The 18,846-nt window shown below is 36.1% G+C and overlaps 1 protein-coding gene across 1 annotated transcript in view; it reads right to left on the bottom strand.

The window, feature by feature from the left end:
• Positions 1 to 18,846, bottom strand: part of USP7 (ubiquitin specific peptidase 7) — a 72,896-nt gene that overhangs the window by 11,638 nt on the left and 42,412 nt on the right. The window contains exons 7-21 of the mRNA XM_034065644.1: positions 13,844 to 13,974; positions 11,023 to 11,077; positions 10,441 to 10,521; positions 10,255 to 10,345; positions 9,489 to 9,571; positions 8,409 to 8,518; positions 7,383 to 7,539; positions 5,896 to 6,040; positions 5,128 to 5,258; positions 3,917 to 4,051; positions 3,625 to 3,726; positions 2,851 to 2,956; positions 2,478 to 2,570; positions 1,741 to 1,808; positions 422 to 522 (exon numbers count right to left, since the gene is read on the bottom strand). Coding sequence (XP_033921535.1) covers positions 422 to 522; positions 1,741 to 1,808; positions 2,478 to 2,570; positions 2,851 to 2,956; positions 3,625 to 3,726; positions 3,917 to 4,051; positions 5,128 to 5,258; positions 5,896 to 6,040; positions 7,383 to 7,539; positions 8,409 to 8,518; positions 9,489 to 9,571; positions 10,255 to 10,345; positions 10,441 to 10,521; positions 11,023 to 11,077; positions 13,844 to 13,974 — 1,589 coding nt within the window. The remainder of the gene's footprint in view (positions 1 to 421; positions 523 to 1,740; positions 1,809 to 2,477; positions 2,571 to 2,850; positions 2,957 to 3,624; positions 3,727 to 3,916; positions 4,052 to 5,127; positions 5,259 to 5,895; positions 6,041 to 7,382; positions 7,540 to 8,408; positions 8,519 to 9,488; positions 9,572 to 10,254; positions 10,346 to 10,440; positions 10,522 to 11,022; positions 11,078 to 13,843; positions 13,975 to 18,846) is intronic.

Here is an 18,846-nt window from a genome sequence, read left to right on the forward strand (position 1 = left end):
AAAGGAGCTCCAAGCCAAGAGCCCTGTATAGTGGCAATGGTAGTGAGCCTGAGAGCTGAAATGCTGGTAGGCTCTTCATTCAGGGTGTGAATTACAGTGGCTCCCAGTAAAAAGCTGCTGAACTGATACACACTGCTGAACCACACTCTTTGGTAATATTAAGACCTATTTATACAGTTACTAGTTTTCTGAGCTGGGACAAAACCTTATCTTGCTTAAATAATGTGGCATGTGATAATTAAAATATTGGTAGAATTTTTTATTTTTGTTTCCCCTTTGAATAAACAAACGAGAACTGCTGAGAACATGTCTACTGCTGGAAAACTACTATTGTTAAGAAAGCTAAGTTAAAGAAGTTCTGCTTTCAAAGTGAACCAGGTGATTTAACTGCAACGATAAGCCAGCCCCTTAAAATACATACTTCTGAAACACTATGATGTCACCATCCATGAGTTCATCAAGAGCTTTATCAAGAGATACATCATAGTCTTGAATCCTTTCTGTTAAATTGGGTTTAACTTCCTGCAATAAAGAGCAAAAAACTGTTGATCCCAGAATAAAAATAAAACACAAATGTAAAGGTCACAATAGTGAAGAAATCATTAAAGTAACCTGTATCTTCTTTCAACTGAAACACACACACACAAAATCAAATGTAATCTTAGCTGAGGTCCAGATACGTCTAATTGTTACTGATAACGCTGGCTGCCCATTTTTACTTTCAGAGTCTCCCTCAATTTACTGCAATTTTCAGAAGTATTTTATCATCCGGCATTATCTTGTTAGCACTAAAAACTTTCCAAAATTCAGGGATTTGTTTTCTACGGATGCAGCTTCCAGGAAGCTAGAGAACACTGATTATGTTCACTTATTTTAATAGTGCAGTACTTCTGTATAGCAAATCACTTGCCTTTTTAATTAAAAAAAGTCAAGAAATCAAAACATAGCCATATTAAAAATGTGTCTACTATAAAATTCCTATATGCATATTACATACTTGTAAGTTGACCTCCTGGGATAAAACCACCTGTCCAAGCAAACTAGAGTCAACCTACAGCCCTGACTGGCACACAGTAAAGTACCTGACAGTTCTGCTTTTCAGGATGGAAGTGTATGTGCTGCACTGGAACCAGAGAGAGTAGTGTAACTACTAACAAAATTCACAATTAAAACCACCCAACAATTGCTTGTTCTTACTTTAGCAACAACTTTGCTGTAGCAAGATCTGCATTTTCAGCATTCATTAAATACAGCAGTTATAAAGTTATTTCTGTAGTTGGGCAGAACCATGTTAGCAGACTAAGGACTCTGTTTGCCAACTTTGGACTTGGGGAAGGAAAGAGAAAATGCAACATTTTCTCATGCCCTCTGCCTAAGAGGGGGCATTGAAAATATGATGGCCAAAAATGTTAGTAGTATTAGTTTGTCTAACTCAGTGACTCAGAGCATATGCACAGATTCAGCACATCAAAGCTGCTCATGCAGGACTTCATGTAGAAGTTTTTTGGTTTTAAAGCCACACTTCCGGTTGTTTAATCTGAAATCTGTTCTGAAATTAACTGTGTGCTGCTATTCTCTGGCAGCACTGCAGACTTCACAGCTACATGTTACAGAGTGCTTATGATTTATAAATTACCACTGTTATCAGCAATCTTTATTTTAACCAATAAAGCTTTTCCCCCGTCTAGTTATACCATGTAAAAGACAAAAATGTTACAAAAAAAATCTATCAGTCCAAACCTCATAGAGGATAAGGTTAGTTTCTTGTGGAAATCCTGCTCTCTCACACATAACTGGAAGCAAGTCACCTATAGGAAAAGAAAACAAACATGAAATGTGTTGCACTTTAACTGTTACTGAGATCTCCAGCAAAAAGGAGAGAACCTATTTTTCTACCCTGGATAAATAAGATTAAAAATGCCTGAGAGCCTTCTAGGTTAAAGCTTTCCTTATTGACATTCAACCTAAAGACAGACTTCAAGTTTTCCTTCCACTTAATCTGAACAACAACAAAAAAATACGTGCAAGGCCATCCAAGATCAAAGAGATGAAAGAGCATTGCTCCTTCCCCACAGAAAATATTTAATCTCTTATGAACACGTTAAATACAAAAATCAGAAAGCATGTACAACTCAACAAAATAAGACATTACAAATGACAAATGGAAGTATTTTTACTCCATGGACATTTGCTGAATTCTTTACATGTACCCATATAAAAACGAAGGCTCACACCAATTCAGTCTGAGCAGTTGCTCATAGGCGACCATAGTGAAAAGTTGTAGAATAGTTATTTTAAAAGCTATTGCAGGAGGAAATTCCACAACCAAAACCACTTGAAACAGAAAAAAAACCTGGACAGTGATATTAAAACTAATAAAATTAAAACAAATATTAAAAAACCCTAAAAAATATATGCCAATCCATTGTCTTTAAAAAGTTTCAACTGTAGCCATGAAACTGAATTTCAGTACTCACGTATTTTACAGGATATAGGTGTGTAGATATGTCCACAATAATTCAAACTCCGAGTCTTCGGATCATACATCTTCAGAAACAACATTACATCATCTACAAATTAAGAAACAAGACTTAAAATTAAGTAAGGCTTATTTGGAGAATGGAGGTGGGGATATGACCTCACTAAATTTTTTTTTGAACAGTAAGAAAGGCATGCCTGATTTATTAATTTTATCAGCATCCTTAAGAATATTCTTAAATGCTGATTTTTTTAATAAGCCAAGTTTATACATATTTTTTTTTCAGGGATTCTAAAAACATGTGAATTTTCTGAGATATACCCAACATGAAAGTATTTTGTGTTTACTCAAGTGTCAGCATATATGCTTACGATCTTTATCAAACTTGGGTAATGTTGCTCCAGTAGCAGCCATCTCTGGATCTACTGTTTCCAAAAATATTGTCCATGGATTTTCATTGTCACTGAGCTCAATCATCTATATAGAAAGATATGGAAGAAGAAAAAAAAGTCTCTGGAGAATATAGCCAGATATCTGCATTTTCATCAGATACTTTCTGACATTCTATGAGTGGGAGATTTATTTTTTTAGTTGAAATAATGACAGGAGTTCTGTGAAGTTTATTAAGAGAAATGACGAGAGATAAAACCACCAAAAATATTTCAATGAAGCACAAATGATAAGATTTTATTTAAAACTGACCTATTTCTTTTGTCATTTAAATAATACACCTATAGCTGTTTTTATTATGGCAAGAAAATTACTTCTGAGAAAGGACAATGAAACCAATCAGTTTTCTGTGATACTCTGATGCAATGTTTTACAATTTAAGCAACACGTTTCATTAATCCAGAGGTCATTACTCAAATAATGGAGGACTTGAAAAAGACACTTTTGTTTGAAATCGGATGTAAAAATTCATGATCTTTTTTTTTTCCTTCATGGAAGATTAATCACAGACCACATTCCTGTCTCCCATCCAAATCAATCCCTTAGATCTCAAGTCTTCTTAAATATTAAGCTTTACCAGATACAGGTTAAATTAAACCCCTAAAAATTCCGGTGCCCCAAATGTACACATTGTTAGAGAACTAAAAATCATGGGTCATTTACAGAAATAATGTCCTCTATCAGTGAACATTTACCGTTTTACTGCCATCTGCTTCATTATCTAACATTGCAGGTCTTTTTGTTCCATTACTTCTAGCTTGCATTGGCCATAATCTGATTTGATCCTGGGGAAATCCCTAAAATAAATAGAAATTGTGACAGGAAACAAACAAACAAACAGACAATGATACTTCTACTACATCCAAACAGTTTTTCTGTGTTAAAAGGTCTGTATTATTACTGCTGCCAATACAGAGAAGATAAAAGACCACGAAGCAATCCTAAGCTAATAAAATACACATAGATATTCAGCTGCAGAAAACTTACCATTGTTTGAGAGAGATTTTGAACAAATTCTGTAAGTGTGGAGTTTTTTAATACTTTGAAAACAGTGTATTTTACTTTTTCTTCATCATACATGTCATTGCCTTGGTGACCACAGAACTGATCCTCTGCCACTATCTGGAAAATTACATTTAAAGGTTACTATTCATGTTAACTGCACAATGTAGTAGCTTCTTATGATGCTTTACTATGCAACATCATTGGCTCTCTGTGTAGTGGCACAGTGCTAACAATATTTATGTTCTCAGGAAGAAAATTTGCACATATACAGACTAATGAATTATTTTAAATTGTGACTGATAGTCAAATCAGTGTAAGTAATTAAAATACAGTAAATCTTACAAATCCCACACAATTAAAACCAGTTGTGCTTAGATCCCAATCTTGAAAACATGTGTTCTAACAATCTTGGCACTTAAAAAAAGGCTACATAATTATTCTACTCTTGTTATGCAAGGAGGCTGGCCTAAAACGTCTCCTAGATATTCCACAGCTCCCATGCATTCTTGGTCAACAGAAAGACAAATGGTGCAACTCTGCCAGTCTCTCCACTGAAAACAGCTCTAGTGTAACTGCACTGTAGAACAAGTAAAGCTTCACTGATATGTGTACTTATGAGCACCAGAAAGAAGATGGAAGGAAACATGGAGGCAAATGGAAAATGGATTCTATTTTCTTGTGCTAGGTGGGCTCTTTAAAGAGCCATAAACAGGATTCCTTAAGGCAATTCATAACAATCTAGTCCATCTGGCTTTTCCAAAAAGGTAATTGCAAATATAAGCACTCTCTCCTTCTGCTTCTACTTGATGAGCTCAGGTTGGCAGTAGTCCAGGCCTGCAGCCTATGGGCAGAGATATTCTAATTTTAGAAAATAACTCCTGAAGGAGATAAAACTGCAGTGGCAGGGAGCCATTTAAAATAACCTGGTCCTCCTCCTCTCACCTGAACTTACCACTTTTACTTGCAACCACTTAACTTCTAGAGGAAACAGACATGTCTATAACACAGAGTACTGTTTCATTAGGATTATGCATATGTAAATATACTTACAAGCATTAAAATTATAATTTCATTTCAAGCACTACTTCCAAACACAAATGAAAAAAAATAAAATCAAGGTTTGTCTTTGGTGGCTCAACGTTCTGAATTTTAATAGCAAGATAGTTGCAACTTGATCTGTTTCAAGAGCTGACCTGCACTTGCATGTAGAGGTGAGCTTCCTGCCTCTCCTTCCTCTTCTGTGCTTCTATTCTTTTCTCTTCTTGTAGCCTTTCTACAAGTTGTTGAGGAATATCATGGTCTGTGACAGGCTGCAAAACTTCACCTACAAAGCAGATTTTAAGATGTCATTTCAAGATTTATATCAAACAGGGTTTTCTTCAGACACACTTGACTTTCCTCTGACTTAAGTCAAAACCAGCTTTTTTCATCTTTTATTTAAAAACATGGTTTGATATCATCATGTTTTGGCAAAAGAAGCCTTTTCTACTCCAAGCCAAAATGTAGTACTTCCATGAAGTATCTATCTTAGACTTCTGAATTAAATATTCATTTCAGGGTTTTAAAAAATACTTACTGCCACTCAATTTCTTTTTTTTACATATTAATTTTTAACATATTTTACATATTAATAATTATAATTGTTAATTATAATAATAATTAATTTGGTTCAGTTTCCATCACTGAAGGTACCTCACTAATTTTTCCATCCTATAAAACAAACAAGGCTGGGCACTTTACAGATACAGAATCTTGCCTCACTGTGCTAAGACAAGATGCCTAGATTACCACATGCTTGTCAAAAGACAGAAAGGCCAGCTGATCCCACAGAATCTGTAAATTCTAACTGCAACTAATGAAGTCCTTTTATATAGGAAGACTGTTAAGAATGCATATGTAAAATATAGCCCTAAATCCCAGTATGTAAAAGCTAACTTGGAACACATGCAGTGTATACATACTTAATTTGGATTCCCTGATGTAAACCAACATGTAGGCATTCGTACAGTGCCGTACAGATAAGTCATCGTCATGACCCCCATAGTTGTGTTCAATCGCTTCTTCCTTTGTACATCGTGATACAACATCATCGTCAAATTTACACCACTGGAGAAAAAAATTAGTATAAATATAATTTTACACACCACACAAAACCATGATCTTGAATGGTAAATTACTCCTATTTCTGACATGTCTCCTTGGAGTAATTAAAACAGCTCTTCAAGCAGCATGGGTTTAAAGAAATCCTAGTTCAGTATAATTTGTGCTACCTGCTACTGGTGCTCAGTATAAGGCAGGCTGTAAATACCAAATCTTTACTGAAATAGTTCAACACTGAATACTGTATACAGTACACTGAATATTAAAACCCCCTTAATTATTCAACGAATTTTATCTTAAACAGCTATTCAAATACTGAACATTTCTATATAAATTAGGAAATTAATCTCATTTGTTGTAAAATAATATATAAAGAAGTGATGCACAAGATATCTAGTAACTTCTTTACTGTAAGAGTGACAGAGCACTGGAACAAGTTGCCCAGCGGGGTTGTAGAGTCTCCTACATTGGAGATATTCAAGGTCCGCCTGGACAAGTTCCTGTGTGATGTACTCTAGGTTACCCTGCTCTTGCAGGGGGGTTGGACTAGATGGTCTTTTGAGGTCCCTTCCAAGCCTTGGGATTCTGTGATTTTCAATGACTTCTGTGATTCTCAATTATTTGTATGCTGAAAGTAATTTACAGCAAATTTTTTATTAAAATAAAGCCAATTAAGAAACAAAGTCAAAAAGTAAGAAATTCACAGCAAAATCTGACTTCTACTTTTACTGTGGACAGTCATATACACACAAACAGAGTCAACTTAAGGGAAGAGGCACCTGAGCTATAAACAGATACAATAAATTCACGTAAACTTGTAACAGTGGGACGTGCAAAGATACTGAACTTCTGAGTCATGGCAACATCTGAAATATTCATTATCTGCTTCAGCATGAAGTCAGCCTAAGAAAGAATGCTGAATAAAATTTGATTGCAGCACAACTTCAATGAATATACACACACAACTGAAGGGATTCCCTTACTTAAAAGTTTTGCCAAAAACCTGTAACAGCAAAGATGAAGCTGCTTCTCTTAAGAAGGCAACTGATTGTTTTACTGCCTTCAAATGCAGGCTCCTCCCTGAAGAGCAAAAACTAGACAAGTGGGTTGTTGTTGGCTTTTCTTTTTTGTAAATAAAAAGGAAGTTTTCCAATACATTTGAACAGGCACCAAATGAAAGAGTATCAAGCTTAGAACTAAATGAAGTCAACCCCCTGTGTGATGAGGTGAGTGTGCCAGCACACTCTCCTTTTAGGGAACAAATATTCAAAGAACAAAGATTTGCCCATTACAAAAACTGCAAGTATTCACAAAGCACAAATATCTTCAGGCACTTTTCAATACTCACTTTGCCATCCCCCTTTGGATTTAAGTAAACAACATAATGTCCACCATGGTTATCTCCACTGTGTACCAGAACTGCATGGAGAATGTAATTTGCAGGATCCTTGGGATCTGTTTTTTGCAAAAATTCATCTAGTGGCAACTGTTCAGGAAACTCAAACCTAGTTTTAAAAAGAGTTAAGATGGTTATAATTCATAGTTAAGACAGATGCATGTTATTACGTAGGACATCAGTAGTTACTCCTAAAGCATGCTACAAAACCTGCACAAGTTACTGCTACAATGCCATTTCTATCCAGGATATACCACTTACAGTGGCAGCTTTTATACTGGTTTAAAATGGAATAAGCACCTCTGAAAAAGTATGCCTTCAGTTACAAGGGTAAGAGCACTTGAACTGAAATAGCACTGGTTTAGATTCACTGGGTCAAAGGAACAAGCTCAGAACCTGTTATTTTCTAGTACATAAATACAGCTTTTCTAGCACAGGTAACACTGGACTGGAACCTGATTTTGAGATGTCGTTTAGCTGCTGCAGTCAACCTTTCTTGCTGAGAATGAAACTGTTGTAATACAGATTTAGTTTAGAACCAACAACACACCTCCTTGAGAAATTATCAGCCTCTACGTAAAGTGAGCAGGCACAGAAATAAGACAGGAAAAGCAGAGGACTACCTATTCATCCTATTTACCCTTGTGATAGCCAATGGGAATGTAGCAACTTCCCACATGTGCCACAAAGAATGTTCCACAAAGTGTTAAAAGATGCATTCACTTGTTTTGTATTCAAAACAACAGCTACAAATAACTGCTTAAGTACTGAATTTGTTATTCAGAATCTGAACATACAATCAGTGCAGTTTCTGGGGATCTCCACTATGTGACTGTGTGCACCTTCCTCAGCATTGAATCCAAAATAGGATTTTGGCAAAGTGTTTATTGGTAAAATTAATTCACAGGCCCAACTGCTACAGTGAACACCACTGCCCCCACCCCCTCATAAAGCACAACAACCACCACCAAAAATTACCTGTCATTTATCTTGATGTTTTGGTCAGTCTGAGGATCATACATAAATCTCATAAGCTGTAGGTGTAATACTGGTGGCAATGTTAAGAATTTCACACCCTTCTCTGCCTCCTAGACATTTTAAAGGAAACAGATGTTTGAAATTGCAACATTTTTAGCAACTCTCAATACTTGTTTGTTACAGATACTTTTCTTATGGGCTTTTATTTTATAGGCTTAACAACACCATGTGCAAAGAACGGTTCAAACCCTGGGGGGAAGTTAACTATCATAATATGGCACCAGCCTTCCCAAGAGCTATTCCAGTAACACTTAGAACTCATTTAAATTTAGGCCATTCATACAAGCATATACCATTCATACAGCACCTCACTGCAATAAGGGCGAGTTATGTGTATAAATAAAAGAGAATACAAAGGTAAAAACTTTATTTTGATCAATTAAAATTTTCACATGCATTGTATCATGCAAACAAGTATTTGGCTACCATGCTGCACCTTCCTAAGAATAGTGGAAAAATACTTATTATATTACTGAGAAAGCTTGCTATATGGAAGCTGGAGAAATAAGTTTTAGTAAAACTTTTTTATAAGGGACTTCAGCTTCCTGCAGTGGGTGCAGCAAAGTGCAGTGAAAAGCTCAGAAACATGTGCACACACATAAATGTATAACATTCCATGGGTTCATTTGGTGTTCTTGTTGAGGATACAAAAATTACCTCCCTAACATTACTTTAAGAGACATGCCACTGTTTTACAAGATACACAGAAGAACAGACTTCACTTAGAGGAAGAACTTCTCAGGCCTGAGATCAACGGAGAAGTTCAGCATCCTAGTCACTACAACACACACGTAAGAATAAACTCACTGCTAATTAGATTGTTTTAAAATCCAAGCTCCATTTTAAGAAATGTAACAGATATTGAGAGGAGCTAAGTAAAAGGTTGTCTGAGGAGAAGCATCACCAAAATGGGTTGATACAACCTAGAATGGGGTTTGCAACATTTTTTGGCTACCATAGCTTTCTTAATTTATCAAGGACAGAGAAATAAAATAAAAAAAAAAAAACTTTAAAAAATACCTGCAAACCATGTTCTCCTGCATCATACTTGTTATCACCATCCAACTGCTCCACTGCAACGTAGTCAATGAAGGACTCAAAAACTAAAAGAACATAAGATGAGGGAAATGTAGGAAATCAGGAAGAAAGATCTAAGTGTACTCCAAGCCTGAGGGCTTCACAATGTATTAATCAAATAACATTAAAACATGATTTCATGTTTGAATATTTATCTTTATTGAAATTAAAGAATTTATATTGCTTAATAATGTCTCAAAATGCACCAAACTGTAGGAACTCTCACTGCAAATGAGAATACCAACAGATTTTAAAATCACACAGTTACAGCTGTCTGCCAAATCTCCTGTTCTCACTTTGCAACTGTTAAGTATCAAGGCTAGATGATTCCATTTTCTAGACGCTTACTTAGCCTTTTTCGTGTCTTGTTTGCCAAGTACTTGCAGAATCTATTACCTCCAAGTTCAACTTCATATATAAATGATAACCTATTGTGACACTACTGTTACCACTATGGCACAGTAAACATCAGGAACTCCTAAAATTCATAATTTTATGAAAGCAGGTGAGAGAATTAGAGAGGAAGAGAAATGGGAGAAGAGAAAAAAGGTAACATAAGCAAAAAATATTTTCTGCAGAAAATGTTTTCAATGAGGTGTCTTAAAACAATGATATTTCAAAGAGCTGAGCACCAGGAAAACCATTTGAAATGAACAGGCACTAAAGATGTCCAAGACATTGAAATATTTGACTGATGCATATCACTTACTATTTTTCTTTCCCTTTATACTTAGCTGGATGTCATAATAATCTTCTATTCGTTCAGATCGATAGTCTACGTGTTTGCATTGGATGTAAGACTGTAAATAAAAAGAAACATATAGTTTCAATGTATACAAGTAACTGCCAGTTTAAATTACTTATATAAAACCCCCCTAAATGATTAAATACCTACCACCATCTTCCCTCTGAACAGTTTAGGAATAGTGCCTTCTACACATGTGCCTTTCATTTTATTTTCCACGTTGTCAAGCAGCTGAAAGAAAAATTAGCTTTTACACAGGATAAACTTGCACATTTTGGTGACTACTTCACTGATTAAGTCATCTGCATAAAAATGAAGTATTAATCTACTCTTACTGGCATCTCCTTTATAATCCTTCAAAACCCTGTCTTCCCCTTAAAAACTACATTGCTACATTCCTTTGAGTATGTAAAAACCCACAAATGTAATGATGTATTTGTGTCTTCAAAACTGCATTTCACTACATGGCTATACAAGGATCACAAGCATACAATCCTTTTATTTTCAGCCTTCTCTATCCTTTACAAACTCCTCACCCACAAAAAGCCACAATTAATCCAGTTCTTAAAGAAGAGAAACCAAAGCAAAACCTCTGTGTCTTGGAGACTCAGTTTAAATTAATCAGTACATGCCAGTACTACACTAGGACTGTTACTACATTATATCATGTATACACAATATCAAGAGAAAAATTTATGCATCACAGTTTAGTAAGAAATAGTAAAAACATACCACTCGACATAATTCCTGGACATCGTGTTGCATGAAGCTGTCTAAAGTTTCCCACCTTTGTAAGGCAAATTAATACAAAATTAGTATATTATGCAGAAAACTTATAGCTCAAAAGACCTTTTCATGATTTCTTGGCAGATCAAGAATTTAATACCCAGCAAGATGTAAAGACTCTGAGATTTAGTACTGGCTGATGCACAGTTTTTTTTTAGTCATGTAGCATTTACTCAGCAGGAAGAAGTGGCAGTGAACTTGCAGGACATTCTGGCACTGAGTCGTGCCCTCTCTGCCTTCCCTCTCTGTGGCTCTGGGGACAGGCATCGGAAAGGCAGCTGAAGCCAGCCAGAGGCAGGCTGGTGCTAGCAGAATTCTTGTTCCTGTCCACAACCTAGTCTCAGTTCACGTCAAAAACCTCTGAAGAAAAGGTCTGGGACCAATTCAAGGCTGTCAGAATAGATTCCGCAGCAGTTTGCTTCTAGCTGCCTTTCTTCTGAGGGCCCTTCAGGTGCAGTCAAGTAGTGTTCAGGGATTACTGCAGCACATGAAAAGTAGTAAACGGATTTATAAGAAATACTGTCTCCTTTGTGCTCATCTAAACAGTTGATCCTGAACTCATAGCACCTCAAGGATCCAAGGAGACATCCAGCTTCCCAAACTGTCCGTATGCAAAAACAGTCAGGTCAAAGGAGGGGTGAGAGCAACAGCCTGGCACACTGCATCACGGGGATTCAGCACTACTGCCTTGAATGAAAAAAGCAGCATAAAGTGGTTTTAGTTTCCACATGAAATACTTTATCCTGTGAACTCTGTAACTTAAACTCATGAATACTTTTTAAGTCTCTGACAACTAATTTTCAAGTCAACATTCTTAGCCATATGAGATAACCTATGTTTACTGTAGATTCTAGCTTTAGCATGAGGTTCAACCCCAGCCTTTGAAGCCACAATCACAGGGATGATCAGGAGCAATACCAACTTTACCTTCCCCTCCCACTTTCTTATTGCTGACTCACAGGGCAGCAGACTACTCTCAAAAGTGTGCCAAAACAATTGTGTAGTGGCCCACACTTAGACAAGCTGAAGGAAGGGACCTGTTTGATAATTAAGAATGAAGAATGCAAAATAATCTTCTGACTCCCTAGGCTTTAAATACTAGCCAGCTTAATGGTTACATCCTCTTAGGATAAAATGGGGTTCCTTCAGACAATGGATTTGCTTTCTGCTCAAAGCAGCCAAGCGTACTTAAAAACTCTCAATGCCCAGCATGTAGACAGATCTCACAAGGCCAGAAACCTCTCTCTGATTTAAAAATATGGTGAAAAAGACCAAATCTGCAAGCATAATCTAAACTTCCTTACCAAGAATGAAGGGAGGAATGAACACACCTTTAAAACCTTGCTCTCAGACACAAAATTAAGCATCTGCAACACCCTTGGGAAAAGCCTTTTCATGCTACTAAAGATGGCACAGTTGAGATCTTAAGTCAAGATGAAATATTTACAGCATCAGCAAGTCCTTCTGGTGTAACAGGACAGCAAAAATAAACTAAATAAACTAAATATACAGTGTGCTAGTAGGAAGAGGGCACGACCGGATAAACATACAACAATGAGGTGGCTGAGGTGGTCTCATTTTAAAATTCTCCAAAAGGTGAAAAGTAAAGGTTATAAAGATGCAAGGTTACAAAGAGTCTTATCAGGACAGAGCACTACTACAAGCTTTAGCAGAAGATGCAGGATGGACACTATGCAAAGAAGACAATACAAACTTCCTACCTTGTTTTTAAATAAAAAATGCTTATCAATATTAACACAAAAGTCTACAATTACTGGGTAATGAAAATATAATCAATTAGAACAGTTTTTGATAAAATCCTACTCCTTGTTACATGACATGCAAAAAGAAGGCTTGTAGAGGTTATGCTAATCTTAAACTTCTGTTCTAACTTGTGCTCAGCTTAAACATCAAGTTAGTAAAGAAAAAAAGTCAACACCTCCAATGCAGCTATATTGTGCAATTCTATAATTCCATGTTTAGATGCTCCAGATGTAAAATTACACCCTGTAATTTAAAAATTACACCATCTCACAAGGAGTATCACAAGAAGTACCATAAGACTGGAAAAAATACCAGCCAGTGAACTGGATACTAGGCAAAAACTAAAATATAATGCAAGCCTTTTGGTATTGTTTTATGAAGGAAAAGAAGGTGTTAGAAAGACAAAAACGTGAAGCATTACTTTTGTGTGTGTGCTCAAACACCTTTACTTCATGCAACAGATAATCCTCTTAAGCTTTAAATCACAAAGCAGAATACAGCACTAAATGCAGAAATTGCACATAGGCAAAAATACATGCATCTTGGATGTGCTATAAGAAAATGTTAGAACTGTCATCAATGCAGAATAATAGAGGAATGCAAAATTCCTGCCATTTCTCTAAATTTAAAATGGATTTAAATTATAAAAATCCCAAACAACACCACTACAATGATTCAACAACGTATTTTGTCCTGAATTTTATATAAGTCAAATGTGTAATGCAATTTTCAGGCAGCAGGTAAATTATAACTCTGCTACTACCAGCTATGCTCATGTACCTTTCCCTTTCCTCCCCAGAAAATTCTGCCTTTTAGATCAGCAGGCTTTGCTACTAACTATAAATACAAACCTATTTAAGTAAACTAAGAAAAGTTAGCCATTAACATCCTAACACTTCTCTGCACCTCTCTAAAACCAGCCTGATTTAAATAAAAACTTTAAAAGAAAAGCTTCATGAAGTCTGTAACAGCCCAATAAAAAGTCCAAATTTCCGCAACTTACCCAAAAGATTTTGTTAACTTTTTCGTTCCAACTGGTTTGTCACTATGCTGCAGCTCATAAAACACTCTTTGCAATGCTAAAGGAACACTTTTGGATGAATCATCTCCTTCCGTGGGCATCATGTACACAGCCTGGAAAAGCATTTAGTTCCATTAGTATCTGGGGAAAAGTTTAATGCTTATACTGTTTAATGCATTATTTCCTCTTCAGTGACTTGCTTCATATCACTCCATTTAATCATCGCCTCCGAGAGACTACAAAAAATCTCATCCTGTAGTGTAAAAATATTAATTGTCTGGAATGACTTTTCTTAGCCCACAGTGATTAGACAGATGCAAAGAACGGATTCCATCCATGGTTATTTTATCTGAACAGTTCTCTTATTCCACCTACTTATTCCATCCTATAAAAGTAAATGCACTAAAGCTTTAACACCTTCAAACAACATATCGCTCCTGGCATGTCTACACAACCATCACACTAGAAACCAGATATATGGATCAATACTATAGGCTTTTGAAAACAGTCAAGCTACAGCACAAAGCTGAGGCTATCTGCGAATACTGTCACCTCTAGTGCATGCGGGGAAAAACCACAGAAAAACACATAAAACAATAAAGGGCAGCAAGCAACTGAAAACAGAAATGATCCAGAGAGAGGAGAAGCATGTCAGAGGAAGCTTTTGAGATTCCCCGATACGTTCACTTTTACTTAACGTCATCACTGTCCAGCAAATAAACAGCTTAACAATTCAGTTCTCTGATTATACTGATCTGGGAGAGATTGAGAACAAAGAAATTACACAAACAGACCCAACAGGGATTAGGAGAGTTCAACAGGCACTGAAATGAGATTTACTTTTAAGAAGTACACACCAGTATATCTAGGGAAAAGCAGCAGCAAAGAAAAGGTATTTACAGGGAGATGCTCATTTTAAAAGCTTAAGTGTGAAAAGGAAACGGACAACTCTGGAAGGAGATTAGGTAACAACACATGAAAAAAATAAGGACTCAAATATTAAGTAGCATATGAGAAAATAATGTGTTAAGCAACAGAAATATTGCCACCTGAGTTTTTGTCTGTGAAGTAACAGGGAATGATACATTTCTACATGTGAAGAGCTTAACTGGATCTCAGTAGTTCTCATTCTGCTTCTGCACCAGCCTAGATTTCAAGAGGTGTCCAGCACCTCTAACTTATCCTGCACTTCAGCTCGCTATATAGAGAGCAAGGGTAATACTTCCAGTACATAGCTGAATTGTTGGGGAAACACATTCATTGTTATACAAAAGCTCCTTACAGAGGTGGTGCTAACCAGATGAGACAGCCACTAGATTAAGACAAAGCTGATGCAAAAAGAACACAAGGGAGTGACAAAAAAGGAAAGAAGAAAGAGAAAAGGCAAATAAAGTTGTTGAGAAGTTGGCAGGCCAGTTTCCTATTCCAGTTCTGAATATCCACAAAAATTTTAAAAAATACAGCAACATAAACACTTGGAATAATATAAAATATCAGCAGAACAGCTACAGTAATAAGTAAAATAATTTTACTAAAATATCAAAAGGTTTCATAAAGAAATAAAATCCCTTTTATTCAGACAGAAAACCACTGTTTAATTATGCAACTGTTAAGCAATCTTATAGTTCACAAGACTTTTATCTTTCAAGTTTTATACGCAACTCTCAAAATTTAACAGAGATGATCTAAAGCACAGTCATGACTGAACACTAGTAACTTCCAAAGTTTATGTTTCCACTTATTTGCAAGTACTTATGTACATAAGAGGGAAAACATAAATAGAAATTAGCTGAAAGTTATCATCAACTTTTCTTGCAGGATGGCCAACCTTACTTCCTTAAGATAATTTTAAGAACAGCCCAGCCCCACCTTTATGGCAGCAAAAAAGGCTTCTTTTGTTCTGCTTTTATTTTGAGATTTGCTTAAACTGCTTTTTGAAATCTCATAAATTGAAGTAAATAGCATCTTCAATTTTATCATCAGCAACAAATTGAACTTCATGGCATTATTTTTGACAACCCATCTGGCTACCTATCTGCCTAGTCCAGAAAAAATTAAGAGAAAAATAAATAGTATTTTTTAACATAGCTGCATCAGCAATTTTGTTGATGAGCCGAGAACTGCTCTAAAAGTTTGGAGTTTGTAGTAGTTCAGTCTGGAAGAGAACTCCATAGGTTTTGAACTCTGTACCTGCACACAGAGGTGCCAAGTTCAAAGCTGGGTTCAGTTGCTCAGGGTCATACCCAGTTCAGCTCTGAACACCTCTCAGAATAGAGATCCCACAACCTCTCCACACAGCCTATTGTAAAATTTGGCCAACCATGTTATGAAAATTCTTTCCTTAAGATCAGAACATAAAACTAATAAAGAAAATTCTTTTCAATTGCTTCTCTGTTTTTATCATCCAAATGCATAATGCCAGTTAACCATGCTGATCTGGGCAAACTCCAACATACTGAACATACTGCTTAAAGTCAAGATGACTACTTGAAGAAGGGAAGAAAATATCATGTATGAAATTCCAATAGGAGTTAAAATATACTGAACAACTTGAGGAGCGCCACATCAGGGAGAAATGTACTGGACCAGTATTCATGATTTTAGTATAGTTATCCAAACATTCTGCAATGTTCTCATGAATTGTAAGGAATTTTTCAAAAAAACAGCAGAGAGTTTTTAGATGGACTGGAAGCAGCCACATGCACTGATTGCAGGTATCACTGACAGACATGGGAAGGCTCATGTAAACATGGCCCATTATCAAACTGGGATCAGTTTGGGAAGTTACCACTGTCCCTAGCCTAGGTGAAGTACATTTAAGCATGCATTTATCAGTTACAGGCAGACAAAGATACTCTCTGAAGAGAAATTTCTTTTGCTATGTTCCCTACCAATGAAGCCACCTGGTGGCTAATAAAGGGAGGATCTCATTCCAAATACCTAAGAACCTTCCATCTGTTGTCTGGAAACAGAAAGGAAGGAAGGACCTCTCCATCCATCCCCACCTATGCTTCATCAGAAGCTGACTTTCCATGGGTATGTGCTTGCCTTTGCTTTTCCAGGTCTACTCCTGACAGCAGCATCTCTGTTAACAAAGCTCTAAATAACAGCAATAGAAATCACTCTTTCTTCTAAATCAGGAGGATTAACAGAAATAATGGAATTGGTGCTAAGCAAACTGAATATACTACACATTTTCTTTTTTCTTTCCTGTTTTAAGAGGAACAACTTTGCTCAAAGTGAAAACAAGAATGTAGAAATTCATTTGCTCAGACAAGGTAACTACTGATTTACCTGTAATAATGGCAATCAAGAAGTAAAACTGTCTAAAAACTACCACTAGTCTGTTCTGTTTGGGGGATCTGAAAACCTGAAGTAAGAATGAGGCATTTCGGCTGATGTCCAGTAAGATTTTCATAAAGGAAGCTGCAGTTACCAGCTAGTAAATCAAGCTTTCTCATATGTTCCCTATTCAGATATTAACACTCCCTAGAAGCTGATATTTATTTGGGGGCTGGAGAAGAGCAGGGAAATGCTGCCTGAAAAGATTAGTTCAGTTGAAACAAATCTGTATCACAAAAAGAATTTCTTCTTCACAGAACAAGATTATTTCATGGTTCATATTGATTTACTGACTACAAGACAGTCTTGAAAGGAACTACTCAATCGGATTAGATGTAGCTATTATAAGAACACATTTTTCTTTCAAGAGCCAAGTGAAGTTGTCCAAAAACATAAAATGTACAAACATTATGAGTGCTGAACAAAAGGAACAGGCATTATAATAAATGATAAGCTGAATTAGTATGTTATAGATCTTGCAAGGAAGAAACAGGCGCATCATGTGAAACAAGTGTTTATTCCTTGTGCATGGCATTGGTAAGATCTTAGTTACACTCTACTGGAGCTTGATGTGCTATTTTTTGCAATGCTTCAGAGTAAGCAGCACATTGCAAAAGAGAAAAAAGAAATCCCAGCTGGGACACTCACAGGCCACAGTGATCTAAATAATGATGATTCAAAATCCAACACAGTGGAAAGTAGGTACATTAAAAAGGGAAATTTTGGAGCAAAAAGGGAAACGGAAATGTAATAATTAGTATACACAGAAAAAAGTGTAAATCAGAACAGCTCATTTTCACTGAGATACAATAAGCTCAGGAATGTGCAGAAGATTGAATTAGGATAAATAGGACACTCCAATATGAACTAAATGGTGCAGTTACATTTCTTCCCAAGTATATCCCCCTCTTCCAGATAGTGACCTCCAGTATCAAGTCATCATTTGTTTTTATCCTATTAAGGCTACTGCACTATTCTAAAATGATACATTAGCTAGAATATTTCATCCTGGTTTTGAATGAGATACTTATTAAGCTGGTATTTAAAGTTTTTCCAGCAAAGAAATAACAGTAGGCAAAATACACATTAATGAAGCAAATGCAAAATTATGTTTACTAAAATTATATGGGTTTCCATAACTAGAGATGCTAACCATAACAGCAGGAAATTCAACTGCATAATACAAATTAAAATGCAGGAAAAAAATTGCCAAGGTTGTACATATTTATCTTTTCTATACACTCATTGTTTACGGGCTAAGAAGTCATAATTGATTTCTCTATTTTAACTATTCCAAGAACGAGAAATTACTTCCATCTCTGACCTGCATGATGTAGTCATCCTTTCCCACCCCCCAGCAATTTGTAGCAATATTAACCCATAATACAGTTTAAGAAACGCTCCTTAAAGTCAGATCTTCACCAGGTACTCTGTTTGCTTTCACAAAAAACAAAAGTTTACATTCAACAAACTGCAGAAGTTAAAAAAGGAGCTTCCTGCACTCAGGCTTAAGTAAAACATGTATCACCATTTAAGTCACTTCCCCAAAAGGATGAAGGAGGCAAAAGGAACATACAGTTCTGTTTTGAAGCATTTATACTGCATAGTTCAATTAGCAACCTCATTTTCTTTCACATATTAAT

This window comes from Melopsittacus undulatus, chromosome 8, assembly GCF_012275295.1.
Source record: "Melopsittacus undulatus isolate bMelUnd1 chromosome 8, bMelUnd1.mat.Z, whole genome shotgun sequence".
In the NCBI taxonomy this organism is placed as follows: Eukaryota; Metazoa; Chordata; class Aves; order Psittaciformes; family Psittaculidae; genus Melopsittacus; species Melopsittacus undulatus.